Source organism: Pipistrellus hanaki (genome assembly GCF_964339955.1).
Source record: "Pipistrellus hanaki genome assembly, chromosome: 5".
Classification (NCBI taxonomy): Eukaryota; Metazoa; Chordata; class Mammalia; order Chiroptera; family Vespertilionidae; genus Pipistrellus; species Pipistrellus hanaki.
In genome coordinates this window covers 69,838,844-69,860,019 of record NC_140507.1, presented here as the reverse complement: position 1 = coordinate 69,860,019, position 21,176 = coordinate 69,838,844, and the positions used below count along the sequence as shown (strand labels likewise).

General features: G+C 57.3%; 1 protein-coding gene across 1 annotated transcript; it reads left to right on the top strand.

Moving 5' to 3' along the window:
* The first annotated feature begins 2,358 nt into the window (after window positions 1-2,358).
* On the top strand, window positions 2,359-4,649 carry C2CD4C (C2 calcium dependent domain containing 4C). The gene is made up of 2 exons (XM_084886442.1): window positions 2,359-2,504; window positions 3,125-4,649. The coding sequence occupies exon 2, from the start codon at window positions 3,145-3,147 to the stop codon at window positions 4,438-4,440; it is 1,296 nt and encodes a 431-aa protein (XP_084742568.1). The 5' UTR covers window positions 2,359-2,504; window positions 3,125-3,144; the 3' UTR covers window positions 4,441-4,649.
* The last annotated feature ends 16,527 nt before the right edge of the window (window positions 4,650-21,176 follow it).

Genomic DNA, 21,176 nt, shown 5'->3' with positions numbered 1-21,176 from the left:
GGCGGGAGGGGGTGGAGGCCGAGGCCGCAGCAGGAGGCGCACAGCTCAGGGTGGGTGGGGATGGTGGGTACCTTCTGGGCCCCCTCCCTAGCTTAGGCCCAGAACCGGCAGCCTCCTCAACTCTGATTCCAGGGAGGATACAGCTCAGGGTTTGGGGGGGTCCTGGCGGAGGGGTGGGGGGCGGCCGCACCTGTCAGTCCCAGGGCTCTGTGGAGGCAGCAGCAGGTTTTGTTGACGCGGAGAGGTTTGTGTTTGGGGTCAGAGCTGGTGGCCTCCTTGCCCTGGTCCCTTCCAGGGCGGCCCACAGGACAGGTGTTTGGAATCCATCCCCAGGTACTTTCCCCCTCTGGGCCTCAGTTTCCCCAGCCCCCCAAATGTGATGGGGTGGTGCTTTTGGCTGAGTAAGGCTGTGGTCAAGGTTCTGGGGTTCACTTTGAGGCCTGGCAAGATCTCCCCCTGGCTGAGTCTCTTTCCTCACCAGTAGCCGCTTCCGTGAACCGATGACCAGCACTCACATGTTTAGGCGTGTTTCAGTACTTCGCACACAGCGACTCTGATGCTGAGATGCCCGTGAAGCACTGAAGCGGCAGAGAGGTTTGGACACTTGCCAGAAGTCACAAAGCAGGAAATATTGGTCCTAGGATTCAAACCCTGATTAAGTGGCTCCAGATGAATGTCTGGGTTGCTTAGCACAGGAATCAGCACAGAATAAATTCACTGCATCCTCTTTCAACTCAACTGGGGAGAGAGAGACCCTGCCCCAGTGGGGATGGAAGCCCCCATTTCCCAGGTCAGCCTGGCACTGCCCTTCCTTGCAGACCTCTAGCTGGACACTTCCCCTGCCAGGGCCCCCCTGTCCCTGTCCTGTCCATGGAGGAAGGTGGCCGAGGCCCGGACTGCAGACAGGAGCACTGTCCCCAGGAGTCATCCTTCCTGCCGTCTGCCCATTTGTCTGGCAAGTGCTTGATAAAGACCCCAGTGTCTTGGAGACACAGCAGGGCTAAGACCAAAACAACCCTTCCAGCCACAGCTCCAAGCCCAGCGGGGCAGCAGAACCTCACAAGTAATTGCTGTGGGCACTCTTCATGACAGCTGAAGTTGGGGTTCAGTGGGCTCTGTCAGGCTGCAACACGAGGCTGGCCCAGGCAGGGGTGGTATCTGCCCCCCCTGGCGTGCTGGTGTTGCCCCAGTGCAAAGCGGGGCTCAGTGCTTGCTGGGTGAGCAAATCTGAGACAGGCCTCCTGGAGTCAAGGCCCCCTCTGGGCCTCGCTTTCCCCACTCGGACCCATGGGACTCTCAACCCCACCTCACTCCAAGGCCCAGGGGATGTGATGGAGGGGCGGGGCCTCCATCTGGCCGCATTATCTTGCTGGCTCCTTACAAACCGAGGCTGGACTTGGGACTGGTCGGCCTTGGCTGCCAGAAGGGGAAAGTGAGGCTGAGAGGGAGGGCAGAGAGTGAGGAAGCAGGGGGGTTAGGGCTGGCAGGTCACAAGGGAGGGGGGTGGGGCCCCAGAGGGGCCCTGAGATCTTAGAAGCTGCCAGGCCCGGGGTTGCCTTGGTTTCTCTTTCTGTGGGTAGCACGCCTGACTGCACCCTCCCTGCTCTCCTCCAATCACATGCTCATGTTACAATTCCTACTCACCTGTGTCCCCCAGTTGGCACCGCCTCTGTGGGATGCATCACACAGTGGGCCCTGCACCCCCGGGTCACAGCTGTGTCCCTAGCGTCTGTGTCATTGTCCAACATCCAGCAAGTGCTCAATAAACACCTGCCCGTGAAATGGGGGAGCAGTGTCTTCTCTGGCTTCTGGGGGTGGCTTCGCTGAGCGATACCCATCACCAGGAGGAGTGGGGCTCAGCTGCTGGGTCCTTATTTCTAGAAGGAAACTCTCACTTTTCTCGTCGTCGACGGAGGGGAGAGTTGGGGGAAGGACCGTTAGAGCAGCCTGGCACCGAGAAAGCGCTCAGGAGTAAATTCAGATGCAGTTATTCTTGCTGCTATTATTTTATGCTTCATTGTAAGTCAGGAAAGCTGCTCCCCAGAGAAAGGGCCGACAGCGAGTGTGGGTCTGCGCTCCTCCCCAAAGGAACTGAAGCAGAGGCGTGGGGTTCCTGCTGCTCCTGCTCCTCCCTCCGCAGGGACCCGCACTGGGGGTGTCCATCAGCAAACTGCGGGGACCACCTGCTTTCCCTCCCACGTACCCTCGCCAACCCCCCGGGCCCCCCGCGAGGCTCCCGGGGCGCCAGCCCGGGCGGCGCGGGGCGCACGGCGGGCGGGGGGCGGGGGCGGAGGCGGCCGTACTAGGGAGAATACGGCGGCGCGGCGGCCGGGCTGGGCGGTTTCCCGCCGCGGCCGGTGAATGAGTCCGACTGCGCTGCCGCCGCCGCCGCCGCCGCCCTGGTGCAAGCAGCAGCCTCGGCCCCCGCCCCGGACCCGCAGCCTCCGCGCCCAGACCCCTTGAGCCCGCGGGACAGCCTCAGCCCGGAACACCACCCCTGGCAGGTGAGTTCGGGGACTCCGCCACCACCCGCAGGGGCTGCTCGGACCCCACCCCCACCCCCAGCTGAGTTAACCGAGGGGTGGGGGCTGGGGGTAGAAGGTGTCGGGGGAGGAGGGGATAGGGATCAGTGGGTCCCCAGACTCCTTTCCTCTCCCTCCCCCCATCCCCCCACTTGCCTGGACCCTCATCCCTGGGAGAAGCCACAGGTGGGTGGGAGCCGGATTGGGGGTGGGGTGGGGGCGGAGCTGGGACACGCGGGGGTCCACCCACACCCCGAGGTGTGGTCCCTGCAGACAGAGTGTGAAACCCTTTTTTTAAAAAAAGCGCTTTGAGATCCCCCAAACGGGGGGTTGGGGCGAGTGAGGGGCCGCTCTCCCCTGGGAGCGCCCCTCGAGTCCGCGCACCCCCACCTCCGCCGGCTGGTGGCTGTGCCTGGAAGTTAAGCGCGACCTCTGGGGAGGGGGAGGGTGTGGGTCAAGCCCATCCTTCCCCGCCCCCGCCCCCCTGGGTCCTGTGGGCCCAGGCCCTGTCCAGGTGGCCCCCCGACAGGTGCCAGGAACCCCCCTTTCCAGCGCCCCAGTGCGTGCAGGCCGGCAGCTCCTAGCCCCGCTTCTCTCCGCAGACGCCCTGTGCGCTGCGCCCATGAAGAAGACCAACATGTGGTTCCTGGAGCGGCTCCGGGGGAGCGGGGAGAACGGCTCGGCGGGGGGCGAGGCGGGCGACAAGGCCTCCAAGGGGCCCCTGTACAGCAACGTGCTCACGCCCGACAAGATCCCCGACTTCTTCATCCCCCCGAAGCTGCCGGCCGGCCCCGCGGAGCCCGAAGCGCCGGCGGAGCAGAGCGCGGCCCCGGCCGCCGCCGCCGCCGCCGCCGCCGCGGAGCCGCCGCCGGCCTCGGCCTCGCCCCGCCGCGCCCCGCGCAGCCCGCGGCTGCCCGCCAAGCTGGCGGCCGAGAGCCGCAGCCTGCTGAAGGCGGCCACGCGGCACGTGATCCAGATCGAGAGCGCCGAGGACTGGCCGGCCGAGGAGGGGGCCGCCACCAACGCCGACCCGCAGGCGCAGGGGGCCATGTCGCTGCCCTCCGTGCCCAAGGCGCACACGTCCTACGGCTTCGCCACGCTGGCCGAGAGCCCGCACACGCGGCGCAAGGAGTCGCTGTTCCACAGCGAGCACGGGGCGCTGGCGCAGGTGGGCTCCCCGGGGGCGCGGCGGCGCGCGGGGGCCGGCCGGGCGGACGGCGGCGGCGGCGGCGGGGGCGCGCTCATGAGCCCCAGCCGCTACTTCAGCGGCGGCGAGAGCGACACGGGCTCCTCGGCCGAGTCCTCGCCGTTCGGGTCCCCGCTGCTCTCGCGCTCCGTGTCGCTGCTCAAAGGCTTCGCGCAGGACAGCCAGGCCAAGGTGAGCCAGCTCAAGCACTCGGTGGGCCGCCACGGCTCGCTGTCGGCGGACGACAGCACCCCGGACACCAGCCCCGGAGCGCGGCGCCGCCTGACGCGCAGGGCCGCCGCCGCCCCGGAGCCGGGGGGCGCCGCCGCCGGGGAGCAGGGCCCCGGGCCCCGCGCGGAGCATGCGGTGCGCATGGGCCCGCGGGGCAGCGTGCGGCTGCTGGCCGAGTACGAGGCGGCGCAGGCGCGGCTGCGGGTGCGGCTGCTGGCCGCCGAGGGCCTGTACGACCACCTGTGCGACGCCCGGAGCATCAACTGCTGCGTGGGCCTCTGCCTGGTGCCCGGGAAGCTGCAGAAGCAGCGCAGCACCATCATCAAGAACAGCCGCCACCCCGTCTTCAACGAGGACTTCTTCTTCGACGGCCTGGGCCCGGCCAGCGCCCGCAAGCTGGCGCTCAGGATCAAGGTGGTCAACAAGGGCAGCAGCCTCAAGCGGGACACGCTGCTGGGGGAGAAGGAGCTGCCCCTGACCTCCCTGCTGCCCTTCTTGTAAAGGCCCCGGCCGCCCGCTCTCCGAGCCTCCCTCCCTCCCGCCCGCAGGTTCCCCGGGGAGACCCACCCCCTCTCCTCCCCTCCCCTCCCCACTCCGATTCTGACGGGGCGGCCAGAGGCTCAGGGGCTGCGCCAGGCTGGAGGAAGAGGAGGTGGGTTTGAACTCCGGCTGGGCGGGGCCCGGAGGCTCAGCTGCAGCGGGGGGCTTTCCTGGGATTCTGCACGGTGACCAGGATACTATTTTTCACGGATTAAGTTAGTTGGAGGAGGAAGAAAAGAAGGGGCTGCCAGGGAAGAGAAGGCCATTTGCAGGGCTGAGCAAGTTCCATGGCCCTTGGTGTGGTCTCAGCACGTACAGAGTGCTGGAAAGGGTTCTCAGGCGGCTGGGCACCTGTGCCAGGAGGTGGCCGTGGAGGATGGAAGACCTAGAGGTCTCCAGTCCTGCGGCTGGGCTGAATCTCTCCCTGTGTGGCAGGAGTGTCCTCATCCCCCGGGTCTGCCAGACGCACCCCCTCGCCCCCCCCAAAGCAATGCCAGGGCCCGGGTTCTGCCACCAATGCCCCAGGGGGCTGTGGGAGGCAGCAGAGCGGAGGAGCTCACGGTGCAGGAAATCCCAGAGATGAAAACGGGAACAATGATGGGAACAATGGCTCCGTGTCTGTCCCCGGAGCCAGACAGCCCTCCCCGGGGCCGTTTCCCTGCAGCACCTTCTCTGCTTGCTTTTCTGGCAGAGGCCTGCCTGGCTGGTCCGCTGCATCTGCCTGGGAGCCCTGCTGGTGCTGCCGGGGCACCTGGAGCCTCCCTCCCCTGGAGGGGGTCGCTCTGAAAACAGCCAGCGGGCAGCCCCCTTGCCCAGGACTCCCATCCCCCACCCGCCCCCTCCCACGCTGCCACCCCACCCCCTCCTGCCCAGCACCCCTGGCAGCTGGACACCAGGGAGTGATGCCTGGCGGCTGATGGCTGTGGCTTTTACTCCACGTGTGTAAATAGGCTTTGGCTAGGGTGGGTGGGATAAACGGACACGGGCTGGGGCGGGGGGCGGGGGGGGGGGGTATCCTGGTGTGACTTTTCATGCTGTTAGGTGGCTGCCTCGGTTTGCTTGTGTCAGGATAATTTTTGTGGAGGTTTTCCAGCTCAGAGAAACACACGGTACCGTGTGAAGCAGGGGCCAGCTCTGTCCCTTCCTTTCTCCTGGGCTGCTGCCTGCTGGGCAGGGATGGACCAGGGCAGCCCACTGAGTCCTGGAGCGCCCCTCCCTGTTCAAACATTGTCCCTCTGGACTCTAGGTTTCCAAGCCCCACGAGGGGAGAGGCGGAGAAGCGGATTCCCCCCCAGGGCTGGGGAAGGCACCAGTGCACCCTGCACTGAGATGGAGGCGCCCTGGGAGCTGCGGTCCCTTTTAGCGCCCTCTTTGGTCTCTGTCCTGTGCCTGCTCCTTCCTGCTCCTGCTCCTGCCTTCCTAGGGGCTCCCTCTTCACTCTGGAACCCGGGGACCACCAGGGCCAGGCTTGTGGGCTGAGGAGGCAACAGGGGGCCCTGCAAGGAGCTAGCTGCTCGGAGCTCCTGCCCCTCCTGTCCGCTCTGACCCCGGCCTCCCCCTCCCCCTGCTTCCCCTCCGGGGCCTCCCGTTTTCACATGCCCCGTGCACTGTTTCATATCTTTGTGTTCGAAGTTGTCAGTGGGCAAACCTTTATGACACCCTTCCTGAGTGTGTTTGTTTATAAATGCTGTTTTTAGTGCAATAAAGGTGTTTCAGGAATGCGGGGGTGGAGATTTGCCTTTTTTTTTTTTTTTTTTTTTTTTGCTGTTTAATGACAAGAGAGGAGTTTTGTCTGGAATTCCGAGGAGGATGGCGGGAGCCTTTGAGGTCAGTGAAGTGCTCCACCCTTTCAGACCCTCTGCTTGGGAGGAGGGGGGGAAGCAAGAGTGCCCAGGGCGATGCTCCCCGCCCCAGGCCCTGCTACAACAGCAGCTGACATTTGCTCAGCAGGTGTCTGTGGGCACTGTTCTCTCCATCAACATGAACGGCCTTCGCAGCAGCCTCTGAGAGGGCTGTCCACACCCTCCCCTCGCAGGCTCTGGAACCTGCCAAGGCAGCCTCTTTAATGGGAGCCTGGACTCGAACTCGCGCCCTCCCTGTGGCCAGCATGGAGAGGATTGGCAGGATTTGCCCCTTCCAGGTTCTGTTTCCTGGGACAGAGACTGGGCATGTGGTGCCGTCATTAATGGGGACCCCCTTGGGTCCCATCAGGTGTCAATACAGTAGCACCCCCACTGACCTACCCGCATCCTCATGTGGTCTGCCCAAGTCCCTGCAATCAGACAGGAATCAGAAAGCAAGTATGTCAGCCAGGAGGCCAGCCCCCGCCCTCCGTCTCTCTCACACACCCCAGGTCAGGCTCTCTCTCCCCGCAGAGCCCCCAGTTCAGTCCCTGTTTCCTGCTCTGACCCCACACCTGCTCCTGCCTCTCTCCAGGGCCCAGATCGTGAGGGCTGTCACGAAGCCGCCAGGAGCCTTTGTGTGGGGTTGGGGTCCTGCACAGCCCTCCACTGGCTGACAACTGCCAGATGAGCCGTGCTAACGAGGCCTGGTCGGGACCCAGGATGTGTTGCCAGGGCAACCGGGCGCCTTCTCTCCTTTTCCCCACCAGCCACTCATCACCGGGCAGCCTGTGTGTGCGCAATGTGGGACTGCGTGCCTCTGTGTGTGTGTGTGTGTGTGTGTGTGGACCATCTATGTGTGAGTGCACACAACAGTGGGCTTCGGCGCATGTGTAACTACATGTATGTCTTATGCACATGTGTGCATGTGCATGTTAGTGTAGTGACGTACATGTGAGAGTGCAGTAGTGCTTGTGCACAGGTGTCAGTGTGGGCATAATTATATGTGTGCATATATGCCATGTGCAGCCATGTATGCCAGCAAGTGTGCGCTCGCTTGCATTTCTATATTTTTCTGTGTATACCCATGTACATATATGTAACATTGTGAGCCTGTGCATATGTATTGCTATGTAATTGTGCCCATGTGTGCCACCATTGTGGCGTGCATGTGTGTGCTTGTGTGTGTGTGTGCGCTGTGGCTGCCCTCTGCCTCTCAATGTCCGAAAGGACATAGTGGGGACCAGTGGCTCCAGAAGGCCCCCTGCCCCCTCTCTCCGTGCTGGCTCCTCACTGGGAACACCCTCACCTATGTCCTCGCACTCAGACTTCAGGCCTCGACCCACTGCCTCTTCCTCAGGGCAGCCCCTACCCTGACGAAGTCAGACCCTTTTTTAGGTTCCTTGTGAGTGTCACACACTGCCGTGCACTATCGATCTGATCGGAAGGATCTGTTACTGGGGCCTGCAGTATCCCAGCGCTCAGCCCGTGGTGCAGACAAAGGTGACGTTTGCACTTTCCTTCCAGCCCAGCCATCCTCCGAGGCTTCCTCCTGTCAGAAGGGCCACGGGCATCCAGGGCACCTCACGTGGTGCAATCATAAAATGGTGCCCCCTTCTCAAAGTGGAGCCAGCCCAGCAGACAGGAGAGCCAAAAGATGAGGCGTTCGACACCTGGAGACCTTGTGGGCACCTGGATCCAGCTGTACCTGAAGTCCGTAACTGCTCACCATTCCAGTTCAGAGAAGCAATAAAGTCCTTTAAAATCCCCCCCCCCCCCACTGATTTCAGAGAGGAAGGGAGATAGAAACATTAACAATGAGAGAATCATTGATTGGCTGCCTTCTGCATGCCCCCTATGGGGGGTGTGGGGAGACCAAACCTGAAACCTGGGCTTGTGCCCTTGGCTGAAATTGAACCTGAGATCCTTTAGTCTGCAGGCCGACGCTCTATCCACTGAGCCAAACCTTCTAGGGCTGAAGGCCTATCCCAGCTTGACTTCTTATTTATTTATTTGCAGCCAAGGAACTGATACAGAGAGTCTCCAGGACGAGGAAAGAGGAAATGCACGGAGCTAGGTGTGCCCAGTCTGGCAGGAAGGAGGGCAGTGTCCTAGAACCTGGGGTTTGTACATCCCAGAGAGCTGGGGAGTGTGGGCCTGGGGAGAGGGCGTGAGCGTTAATCAGGGAGCGGTTTGCAGAAGGAACAGGACCTGAAGTGGGGAAGAAGTATTGGGGTAGCAGGCACATTCCAGAGGTAAAGGGAAGGGGCTCAGGAGTCCAGCCACCTGGGGCCTCCATCCACTCCACCTCTGCCTCAGCTGCAGCGCCTGCTCCCATCTGTCCACTGCCTTCTCCTGCCGTCCACGGCTCATCATGGCTCCACACGCTCTGCACGCCCCACATGGAAGCCCACACGCCCTTCCTGGAGCCTTTGCTTGGGTGGCGCCCATCTCCCCAGCACACCTGACCCTGGCCTGCCCGGTGAGCATTCCACGGTGGAATTCTGGCCCGGGACTTTCCACTCTGCAGCACAGTGTGGCTGTGGGCGAGTCATGTGGCTTGTGTGGGTCTCAGGCTCCCCACGAGCGATGCTTCAGCCCTGGTGATGAGGCTCAGGCTCATGTGTGGAAAGAGCTCATGCTCTGTGGAAGCAGGCACAATGCGGCAATGATAATATAATCACATTAGGGATGATAATTCTAGGCTGCCAGCAGACCCCTGAGGTCAGCGGCTTCCTTGGTCCGCCTGCGCTGGGGGCCTTTCCCCGCTGCACCTGCCCCTCTGTCCAGCTGCTCGCACCCCTTTCCTCCAGTGTGGGATTCAATTAAGCTTTTGTTTTCTTCTCTGCTCTTCTGAGAGTGGGAGGGAGGGGCTGTCTGCAGCTGGGTCTGCTGACAGAAGGAGAAAAAATGACTCCAATAAAAAGGAACCACTGCAGAGGGAGACCTGCATGTGCATGCCCTCCCTCCCTCCCTCCAGGAGCAAGCCCATGCCCCCCACGGAGGTCAGGAGCATGGGGCGGGTGTCCAGTGTTGACCTGGAGAAAGAAGGTACCTATCAAGAAGGGCTCGTGGTGGCTCACTGGGCTCCCATGTAAAAACAGAGCCTAGCAACCACGGCCAAACCCAGGCCTCTGACAGACTGCCCTTCAGGGAGAAGCCTGCCTGCTGGCTGAGCCCACTCTCCTCCAGGAGTTGCTGGAATTGTATTTCAGCCAGTAGGAGGTTTTCCCTGTCCAATTATAGCTGCACAGCTCTACAGTATGTCAGTAGCATCTTCACTGACCAGAGTGGCTCCATTCCAACCCATCAGGACAGTGCTTTTAGGACCAATCAAACTGTGAGATTTGAAGTCCTTATTTGCATAAGGATGGACCAATCTGGAACCAGGGTGGAGGCTCCTGTCTATATAAGTCAGCTTCCCTTCACATGAGGACTATGTTTCCTTGGTTGAGGCTGGACCACCAAAGGGTCTTGATGGAGCAGAGCTGTCTTCCTGGACAGCTACCTGCCTGGATGGCCACCTTACACTGGTGCTGTCCAGCTATTGAGCTGCTACACTACAGAGCTGTTTGAATTGCATAAAGCTTCCTTCAACATACGCCAATATGGGGATTGCTATTGGTGTTGAATTGGCACCGATGACCATGGGTTGACACCAGTTGCAAAAGCGCCAGTCCTGGCTCCACTACTCACAGCGGGCTGCCTGGCTCTCCAGGTCTCAGTTCACCCTCCCCCCGGCCAATGGAGACATTAGGCACCTCCCTCCAGGGTTATGTAAGGTCTGTATACACACGGCAGGACCCCTACTGGTGAGAGGGTGACCCACTGAATCCTCGTCAGGACTGCAGACCCCATTCACACATGGAGAGACTGAGGCACAGAGAGGCAAAGCAACATGCCTAAAGTCACCACGCTGGCAGGTGGCAGGATGGTGATCTGAACCAGGGCTTTTGCAGACCCCCAGCCCTCAAGCTCACCCACACTGCCTGCCTATGTCTCTGTAGGCTCCTCTTCCCCTTAGGGGCCTCGCCTGCTACATCCTGCCTGGGCCACACAGACTGGGATGAATTCTGACTGGACACTCTCTTCTCTGTGACTCAGTTTCCTGTCCAGTACATTGCATCCTACTCTGTACTGGTGGGGGTGGGTTCAGGGCTGATTCGGCACTAGGGCTAGGAGAGTGGCAGACCCAGTAGAAGGCTGTGGGGTGAGGTTCTACCTTATACTCTCTAACTGGTAGGGGATCGAGCATTGCCCAGATATACATCTCTGGGATGTGCTGGGATTGCATGTGGGAGATGAGGGCTGGGTGATCCCATTGACTCCTCTCTCCCAGCCCTACTCAGTCCCACCCACCAGCAGACCCAGAAGGCTCTGCCTTCCAACCACACGCTGAACCATCCTGACAAGGAACAAGCTACTACACACAACAGCCTGGGGGAATCTCAGCACTGATGTTGAGGAAGCTGGACACAACACATTGTGCAACTCCATCTGTAAGAAGTTCAAGGACAGGCAACCCGAATCTACGACGATGGATGCTGGATGGCCACCGGGGGAGCAGGGCCAGAGGGAGACAAGGAGGGCCTCCGGGGAGCTGTCACTGCGATGCCTTCATCTGGGTGAGGGTTCCTGTGGTGAGTTTATTTATAAACATTCACCGAGCTCCTAAGGCTCAAGTACCTAGAATATATTTTTTAAAGTTCTTACAACTCAGCAACAGAAAAAGAAACAGCCCGATTAAAAAATGGGCAAAGGACCTGAATAGACACTTCTTCAAGAGAAATGTCCAGCAAGCCCATGAAGAGATGCTCGATGTCATTAGTCATCAACGAAGTGCAAATCGTAAGAAGAAACCACTTCACACCCACAGGATGGCTGTGATCAAGAAAATGAAATATAACAAGCGTTGGTGAGGACGTGAAAGCATTAGAAGCTCACAGCCTGCTAGTGGGAATGTGAAACGGTGCAGCTGCTGTGGAAAACAGATGGGCACTTCCACATGAATCACTCAGCAATCCCATTCCTAGGGATACCCAAAAGAATCAAAAATTGTTCCTCAAACAAAAACTTGTACCTTAATGTTCAAACAGTGTTATTCACAATAGCCAAAAGATGGCGATAGCCCAAATGTCCATCAGTGAATGAATGGAGAAATGGTCATTCATTTAATGGAAGATCACTCGGCCATGAAAAAGAGTGAAACACTGCCTTGCCCACGTGACTTGGTGCTTGAGTGTTGACCTATGACCCCACAGGTCACGGTTAGATTCCTGGTTAGGGCACATGCCCAGGTTGCAGGCTCGATCCCCAGTGTGGGGCGTGCAGGAAGCAGCTGATCAACGATTCTCTCATCGTTGATGTTTCTGTCTCTCTCCCTCTCCCTTTCTCTCTGAAATCAATAAAAATATATTTTAAGCCCTAGCTGGTTTGGCTCCTCGGATAGAGTGTAGGACTGTAGACTGAAGGGACCCAGGTTTGATTCTGGGTACATTCCCCAGGTTGTGGGCTCAATCCCCAGTGTGGGGTGTGCCGAAGGCAGCCGATCAATGATCCTCTTCCATCATTGATGTTTCTATCTCTCTCTCCCTCTCTCTCCCTCTCTGAAATCAACAAAATACATTGTTAAAAATGTATATATATATTTTTAAAAAGGGTGACGCACTGACATTCGTTACAACATGAATCAACCTTGAAACATATGCTCAGTGGGAGTAGCCAGACACAAAAGGCCACACAGTGTGTGATTCCATTTCTGTGAACAGGCAAATCCACAGAGATGGGAAGTGGGTTAGTGGTTGCCAGGACTGGGAAGGGAGAGGGGGAGTGACTAATGATGAGGATGGAGCTTCTTTTTGGGATGATGAGAATGTCCTAGAACTAGATAGCGGTGCTGGTTGCACATTGTGAATGTGGTAAATGGTACTGAATTACTCACTTTAAAATATTTACTTTTCTGGCCAAAACCGGTTTGGCTTAGTGGGTAGAGCGTCGGTTTGGGGTCCCAGGTTCGATTCTGGTCAAGGGCATGTACATTGGTTGCGGGCACATGCCCGACGAGGGGTGTGCTGGAGGCAGCTGGTCGATGTTTCTCACTCATCGACATTTCTAGCTCTCTATCCCTCTTCTTTCCTCTCTGTGGAAAATCGATAAAATATATTTTTAAATATATATATATATATTTACTTTTCTGACTTCTTCAATTTAAAAAATATATATACTTTATTGATTTTTTACAGAAAGGAAGGGAGAGAGATAGAGTTAGAAACATCGATGAGAGAGAAACATCGATCAGCTGCCTCCTGCACACTCCCCACTGGGGATGTGCCCGCAACCAAGGTACATGCCTTGACTGGAATCAAATCTGGGACCCTTGAGTCCGAAGGCTGACACTCTATCCACTGAGCCAAAACAGTTAGGGCTTCTTCAATTTTTTAAAAGAAGTTCACTGTGCTTGATACACTTATGATTTGTAGTTTACTAAAAATTATATGTTTTTAAAAAGGGATATAAAAATTTTCCAGAACCTGCCGAAACCGGTTTGGCTCAGCGGATAGAGCGTTGGCCTGAGGACTGAAAGGTCCCGGGTTTGATTCCAGTCAAGGGCATGTACCTTGGTTGCGGGTACATTCCTAGTAGGGGGTGTGTAAGAGGCAGCTGATCGATGATTCTCTCTCATCGATGTTTCTAACTCTCTATCCCTCTCTCTTCCTCTCTCTAAAAAAGTCAATAAAATATATTTAGAAAAAAAAAATTTCCCAGAACCTGCCTGCTTCTCCCCCTTTTCGGTCCCTGCTGGGATTGGGCCCAAGTATCTGCCCCCACCATCCCTCCTGGATCAGCGCAGTACCTGCCCCCTGGTGTCCTGTGTTGTCTACAGCCTGTTCTGGTAGCCACCGGAGGGTGCTGAGAGCACCTACGTCAGGTTTGGCTTTGGACCCCACAGCCTATCAGAAACAGAGGGTGACAGTGAGCACTGAATCAGCTCGGTCCTGCTCCCATGTCCCTTCGGATAAAAGCCCAAGTCTTTTCGAGCCCACAGGACCCTGGACAACCTGCCCTGTCACCTCCTTGCCCTCACCTCCTCCCTCTCTCCCCCACTCATTTCACTCCAGGCACACAGGGTTTCCTGCAGTTCCTTCAACACCCCGGGCACTGTCCACCTTCATGGCCTTTCCACGAGCTGTATTTTCCTCCGGGTGCTCCCTTTCCTGGTACCCTCACCTTCCATATATTTATATGGAAAAAATATCCTCGGTCAAGGAGAGTTAACAAAAATAACAAAGAAGAAGCTGAGATGCTGCATTTTCCTGAGAAGGTATGGAGTGGCATGGCCTTCCCACCTGCACTTGCACGCACACTCTCAGGCTCTCTCTCTGGATGACTGGAAGGGCTGCTTTTTACTGCTTGATGGTCCACCTGAGTGTTCTAACCGCACAGCAATAAAGGATGAGCTGATGGGGGAGCCGGCATAAGATCGCACAGCCGAGCAGCAGGTCTGGGGGTGCCTGCTCAGCCCACACGGTCCTTCACGTGTTCCCCTCTGTGTTGGCTAGCACTAGGGTCCCGAGGCCAGGGCAGTCCTAAATGTTATTACCGAATGTTATTCTTGCTAAATGTTAGAATGTGGTGCAGCATTTTGCAGGCCAGCTGTAAACAGAAGGAGCAGACGGGGGCTCACTGGGATGGAAGCAAACTACAGAGAAGAAATCAGCTTGTAACTGAGCAAATAGTTCCTATAAGCAATGGCTAGGCCTCCCTCCTGGGAGACAGAGCTTTGGATATAAATCCCTGTCTTCTTTTCTTGCTGCAAATAAATAAAGCGGCAAACCCCTTGAATTCCGTATCACTTGCGCACCCCCCCTCCCCCTTGCGGGCCGGAGAAGCTCTCCCATGCAGGTGTTCACCTGGTACAGACATCCACCCACACACGGGGTGGCAGGCAGATCCTGTGAGTCACAGCTGCAATATAACAGGGTCTATTATGCCCTCCTCACGCCCCCCTCACGCCACTCTGGCCTCACTGTTCTCATGACGTCCCTCTGGACTTCAACACCCCTCAGCTTTGGGCTTTTCTCTCTCTGTGCCCCCTGCCAGGGCTCTGTCCCCCAGCTCCACAGCTTCCTCCCTCCCTTTCATGAGAAGCCCCCAAGACCGCCTTCTTTACCGGCACCCATGCCACTTTCCATCCCTGCCGGGCTTCTCGCCTCCTGACGCACTCCCCTGGCATGTGCGGTCATCTTCCTGTTAAGAAATCAGCTCCAGGGCAGAGATTTTGATCAGCTGTGTTCACTGCCGAGTCTACCCTCAGCCAGTGTGCACAGGGTAGGTACCCCGTGTATGCTTAACGTGGATGTGAATGAATGAGTGACTGTCCAGGGCCACGGCAAGCTCCTTCTGAAAGTGTCTGGATCTGGCCAGTGCTCCCCCGTGGGCTGAGTGGGACCTTAGGGAGTGAGAAAGCCCCGTACCACCTTCCTGCACGAGATGCCCTCTGTACTCAGCTCCCAGTGGCCTGCACCCCGGATGCTCAAACAGCAGAGACTCTCACAGCTCTGGAGGCCAGAAGTCTGAGATTCAAGTGTTGGCAGGGCTGTTCCTTCTGGGGGACAAGTTATTCCAGGTCCCCTCCCGGCTGCTGGCGCCCCTTGGCTCCAGGCTTCACCTCTGTCTCCCATGACCTTCCCCTCCATGTCTGTGTGCACATTTCCCCTTCTTCTGGAAACGCCAGTCATTGAATTTAGGGGCCACCCGACGCCAGCATGATCTCACCTTGATTTGATTACGCTTGAGAATTTCCTGTTTTCAAACAAGGTCACAGCCACAGAATTGGGACTTGAACATATCTGCGTGGGGAGCACAATTCAGCCCACAATGCACTGCTGTCCTCAGCCACTGGTTAAATCGGACCCCAGACCTGTTTAGACCTGCGGACTCGAGTCTCCGGGGGTCCAGCATTCTGCCCTCCGGATGTTGTTTTCACAACTTTAAATTTTGATGTAATTTCAAACTCACAGAAAAGTTCAAGGTAAGTACCAGAAACTCCTGTCAGTTCTGTCCAGATTCCCCAGTTTGCTGTGCCTATACCTGGATTTCCCTCCATCCGTTAGCTATGTGCACATACATATAGGGATAGGCATTTCCTGATAGGCATTTAAGATGATGCTGGAGGTGCTACGTCCCTTCATCCATAAACACAGGACCACATGTTTTCTGGGGGGAAAGAAAAGGTTTTCTTTTATAACCAGGTGCAGTTATTAAGATGAGGAAATTTCACACAGAAACAGTACTCATATCTGACCCAACGACTAGGGGGACCTTGGTACAGAGGAGGTTGCCACGACAACCGATGCTGGCAGCCAGGCCAGCAGGCAGCAGCTCAGAGGAGGGAGCCCAGCGGGCATGGGGAGAGGGCTCCCCGCCAAGCGGTGGTAAGGTCAGGGTTAATGGAGCTTTGGAGACCACAAAGAGTGGAGTTCCTCCGGGCCCTCTTAGAATCTAAGACTTCGATCAATGGGGGAGAGAGGTATTAGGACTTAAAAAATGTGTTTTTGGGGAGAAACAATTCAAACCAACCCAAGCAGTCTAAATTCCTGGGGCCGCGGGGTTTGGGTATTGCCACGGCATTGCTGGGCTAGGCCGTGGGCGTCTGGTCTGCAGTCGTTCTGGTAATCAGTCCATTTCAGGCATCTTCAAGCTGCCCCGCCTCCTGCAGGCCCCCCACGGCTGCTCCACGCACGTGATGACACCTCCCTTTGCTCCATCCCTCGTGCTTCCAGGGTCATTGTCTGCCCACCAGCCTCCACTTTCCTTGTGGATGGAGCTTGGATACTGTTTGGGTGTCCGCTCCCCACCCTGTGCGACTCAGGGAAACCCCTCCCACCTGGGTGCTGCTGAAAATCCCCAGTGGTGTCCTACCCCTTTGCTGGAGGCTCCTTTACGTGTGGCCATGTGACTCCCTCCTGGCCAATGGGATGTGAGTGAGGTCAGGGGAGCAACAGCTAGGGATCACTGCATCCCGAGGCTCGTGACCCCTTCAACACGGTGGACTCGTTCCTCATGCTATTGTCTCTTGTTCTCGTTCTTCCGCATCCTGCTTCCTCGTATGAAGGTCCTCACGCTACACCGAGACCATCTATTCTAGATGATCCAGGGTCATCTCCATCTCAAGGTCAGGGCTTTAGCGACCATTTCATCTGGAATCTTGATTCCCCCTTGACAGGCCACGGAACATACTGCCAGGTTCTGGGGACTTAGATGTGGATGCCTTTGGGGGTGGTGATTCTGCAGACACAGAAGGTGACCTTGTTCCCAAGTAAGTGGTCCCTTTCTGCCTGTGGCCACCGCAGCTTCACAATGAGATGCCTGGAGTGGCTGCAGCCATACTGGTGCCCAGCTGAGGACGGATCCAGTGTGAAGGGAGGTGGAGCCACCACAGCCACAGAGCAACCCAGGAGTCGCTTTTAGGAGGAGGTAACACATTGCTTCTCCACTGAAGCCCATCAGAGGCACGAATCATGGCTGCCTACTGTCAGAGGTATCTACAGAGCAGAAGGCCGGCTGCCCTGGAAATAGAATTCCAGTCTGTGAGTGTGTGAGAGTGTGTGTGTGTGTGTGTGTGTGTGAAAAAGACTACGTTACTTAGCCTCCTTTGCAACCAAGCATGGCCCTGTGACTAAGTTCCAGCCAATGGGATGTGAGCAAGAGTGGCTGTGCCTTCCAAAGTAGGGAGCTCACAAGACCTGGAACCAATCACTGTGAACAGTGAAATGAACAACAACAACAAAAAAACGTCCTGGTGTAGCCATTCAGCTCGGTGGAGTGCCCCCTAGCCGTGACCATGTACATGGATGAATCTCACATAGTTTTGAGCGTAAGAAGCCCAAAATTTGATTGCTATCAAGTCAAAATCAGACAAAACGAATCATTGCTATGAGAAGTCAGAAGAGTGGTTATCCCTTCGGGGACCAAGGGGGAGACAGAGGGTCTGGGGGGCTTTGGGGCTGTTACATGGCTGTGGCCTGTTGTGAAAAGGCCTACACTTAGGATCCGTGGTATTGGACACCTACAGGACGGAGCTCAGCCTCGTCTCCTCTTCTGTCTCCAGCTGGGCAGGCACGGCCTGCAGGTACGCAGACTCAGGGGAGGAAGAAATTCTTCTGGGTCTTCGCTGCAGCCACCTGCCTCTGTGGGAGGAAAATAGACTCTCCCCATCAGGGTCCGAGGAATCGAACCCAAGCCCGGTGCCCTTTTTGGAGCCTACGTTTCTTAAATAATGAGGGAGAGACGTTGTGCTATTTTAGACAAGAGCAGATGGTGTGCGTGTCATCCCACTGTTACTCATCGGACGGACCACACCGGGCCTTAACCCCCGTGCGTTGTTCTCACCCAGGGACGCTGGGCGACGGCGGGGACATCTGTGGTTGTCAGGCCTGGGGGTGCTCTTGGCATCTGGTGGGTGGGGCCAGGGGGCTGCCCCCCCCTTCCATAGTGCCCGGGGTGGCCTCCCACAGAGCACTACCCAACCTCAGCAACGCCGCTATGGAGGAACCCTCTATACACTGAAGGACATGCAGCAGAGGGAACACCCCTCCCCCCCACTCTCCCTCCAGGGCTCTTCCAAGAAGCAAGGCGCCATCCAGCCGTCTCAGACCCCACAGGCCTTACTGGGCCTTCTGTGCCTGCACCACCTGAGTGTGTGTGTGGGGGGGTGACCGTCCGGGGCCCTCTCCCAGGACCCCCATGTGGACTCCCTCCCACCTCATTTTCCCCTTGCATTTTGGGAGGACGAATTCAGTCTCGGGCGGAGAGCAGGGAGGGAAGCTTTACACCAGGCTCCCACTCCTTGCATCTCCATAGGAACTGGACTGCGCTGGAAACTCAGCCGCGGAGGGTTTGGCACTGAGCCCTTGTTTCTGCCTCCGCTGGACCCTCCCTGCCCCAGAGGCAAACAGGGCACTGGATCCCTCAGCTTCTGCCACACACACACACACACACACACACACACACACACACACACACACAAATGCCCTTTGGTTCAGGGCCTTTCCCATCGTTACTGAATTTTGCAAATGTTGAGATTCGCAAACGCTGGGAGCCCCGGGCGCCAGAGGCAAGCTAATGCTCCGCGCTGTGCAATCTTGGGCCATGACTTGGCCTTTCTGGGTAACCTAGGAATGACAGTACGTACTGAAATCCACATCAGAGGATCCCCACCCGCCCCTCGCCCCTTCACCGGAAGGCTTCAAGGAGCCGGTGTCAGACCAGCAGGAAGACCCACAAACCCTTGGGCGGAGCGCCCTCTGTTGGTCGTCCTGCGGTACTGCGGTCCCTCCCCGGCTCCAGGGGAAGATCCAATTCCAAGCGGTTCTTGAAACTCCGCAGGGGGCGCGCCTGTTCTGGGTGTGAGGTGTCCGGGCAGAGGCAAGACAGGCACCGTTCCCGCCCAATTTGAGCCCACATGCTCGAATGGGGTAAAAAGACAGTTACAAATGCAATATAGAGTAAGATAATGATCAATGCTGTAAGACCCCCCCCCCCCCCGAAGATTTAGGTGAGAAAACACCCTACGTTAGGGAACGGTTTTTGGAGGAGGCGATGTGCTAGGTGAGTTTTGGAGGACTCAGCCACATGAAAATGAAGGGATGGGCTCACTGCACGGTGATGAGAGATGAGGCTGCCGGGCTTGTGGGGTGTGAACAGGCCAACAGGAGGGGGGGGGGGCAGTGTAGCAGGTGGCAGGTGCTCTCCCTCCCGAGGCGGGAACCTGTCAGGGACCCTGCAGGGCTATCGGGCTGCCTTGACAAATCACTCAGGATGGGACTGCGGCGTAGCGACAGCCCTGAGTTAGTGGCTTAGCGTCATGAAGATGCTCTGCTTCCCACAATCCTGCATCCGGGGAACACTCAGTCCCTGTAGTGTCTGTTGAGGCTGGGACACGGGAGGTGGCCTCTTCTCTCACTGCCTGGGAGGCCTTCCCTCTCCCCCACAGAAAGCTCCAAGGTTGCCAAGTTCATAACCTCAGCAAGGCCACCAAAGACCCGTCCTCAGCTCACAATCCTCAAACTAGCAGGTGTCATGGTCACAAGAGAGCTGTCTGAACTCTAGACATCACAGGCAGTCTCAAGAGTAACCAAGGAGCTGAAACCGGTTTGGCTCAGTGGATAGAGCGTCGGCCTGCAGACTGAAAGGTCCCAGGTTCAATTCCGGTCAAGGGCATGTACCTTGGTTGCGGGCACATCCCCAGTAGGGGGTGTGCAAGCGGGAGGTGATTGATGTTTCTAACTCTCTATACCTCTCTCTTCCTCTCTGTAAAAACCAAGGAGGAGGGACAAGGGATTTGTTTCTTTGTGTTTCTTTTCACTCCAGAGGAAGCCATCTCTAGAGGCCCCTTGCAGGTTCCCCTCAGGCCTCATTCCTAAGTCAATCCTGGGGGAGCCGTGACCGCCAGCATTGGCCCCCTCCATCTGAGCACAAATGGTGTCTTTTACTAAGAAGAAATGTAGGCGTGGCCAGTGCGGCTCAGTTGGTTGAGCAGCATCCATGCACCAAAGGATCCACAGAGTGGATTCCTGGGCAGGGCACCTGCCCGGGTTGTGGGCTCAATCCCCAGGAGAGGCCCAGTCAATGTCTCTCTCTCACTCTCTCTTTCTCTCTCCCCCTCCCTCTTCCTTCCTCTCTCTAGAATCAATACAAACATATTTTTAAAAATATATTTTATTGATTTTTTATAGAGAGGAAGGGAGAGGGATAGAGAGTTAGAAACATCGATGAGAGAGAAACATCGATCAGCTGCCTCCTGCACACCCCCCACTGGGGATGTGCCCGCAACCAATGTACATGCCCTTGACCGGAATTGAACCTGGGACCTTTCAGTCTGCAGACCGACGCTCTATCCACTGAGCCAAACCGGTTTCGGCATATTTTTGTTTTGTTTTTTTAAAAGAGAAGAAATATAGGATGGAGTCGGGTCTGCTCCAGCACTGAGCCGAGCTCCCAATCTAACCGTTCATTCAACATCCCTCTGTGGGCGGTGCCCTTCTAGGTACCAGGATGTGCAGAATGGGACACTCTCAAGCCCTCGTCTGAAGAGTAGGAAATAAGTAAGTCAACAATGTCATTTTAGGTGATGACAAATGCCTCGGAGAAATAAAATAAAATGTTGGGATGCAGCAGGACCAAGGATGGGGGCAGCCTTCCTGAGTAGGGGCTGGCCTGGGACTCGTGTGGACAGAGATTGCAGGCAGAGGGACCAGCAAGTGCAAAGGCCCTGAAGCAGGGATGCCCCTGGCATGTGCACGGAGAAGGGAGGCAGAGTGACAGGCGAGGACAGACGAGGGGCTGAGGCGGGAGCAGCGAGGGGGCCCCACATAGGACCGTGTGGAGGGGCAGCGGGAGGAGCTCCCACAGTACGCAGTGACGAGCAGCACCCGTGGAGTGGAATGTGGATGCTGAGAACGCGGGCAGGCCATTCTCCTGTTGCCGGGTGACCATAGACACATTGGGTGTGTTGGGAGTAAGGTTGAAGGGCAGGCGGAGGGTCCCGTTCATGGGGGACCATCGGCAAAATGTGCTCAGCCTTTGCCATACCTCGGAGACGGACGACATCTCGGAAAGGGGACAGGACGATGACCCTCTGGGCTTCCAGAACCCTGTGTATGAGGGCCGACGGTCCAAGTACCTTGACCTAGATGATGGGGAACTGGGGTTCGAAGACCAAGAAGAGGAAATCCCCCCTGAGGAGGTGAATGAGGAAGAAATTACAGGCGCCCAGGCGCCAGGAAAGGCCCTCACAGCGTTGGAGAGGGCCAGGGGGAAAGAGGAAGAGGAGGGTGTGACCGAGATGAGGTGGGT

What these genes read in the sequence shown, in the direction of transcription:
- C2CD4C (XM_084886442.1), top strand. Translation starts at nt 3,145, where the DNA reads ATGAAGAAGACCAACATGTGGTTCCTGGAGCGGCTCCGGGGGAGCGGG.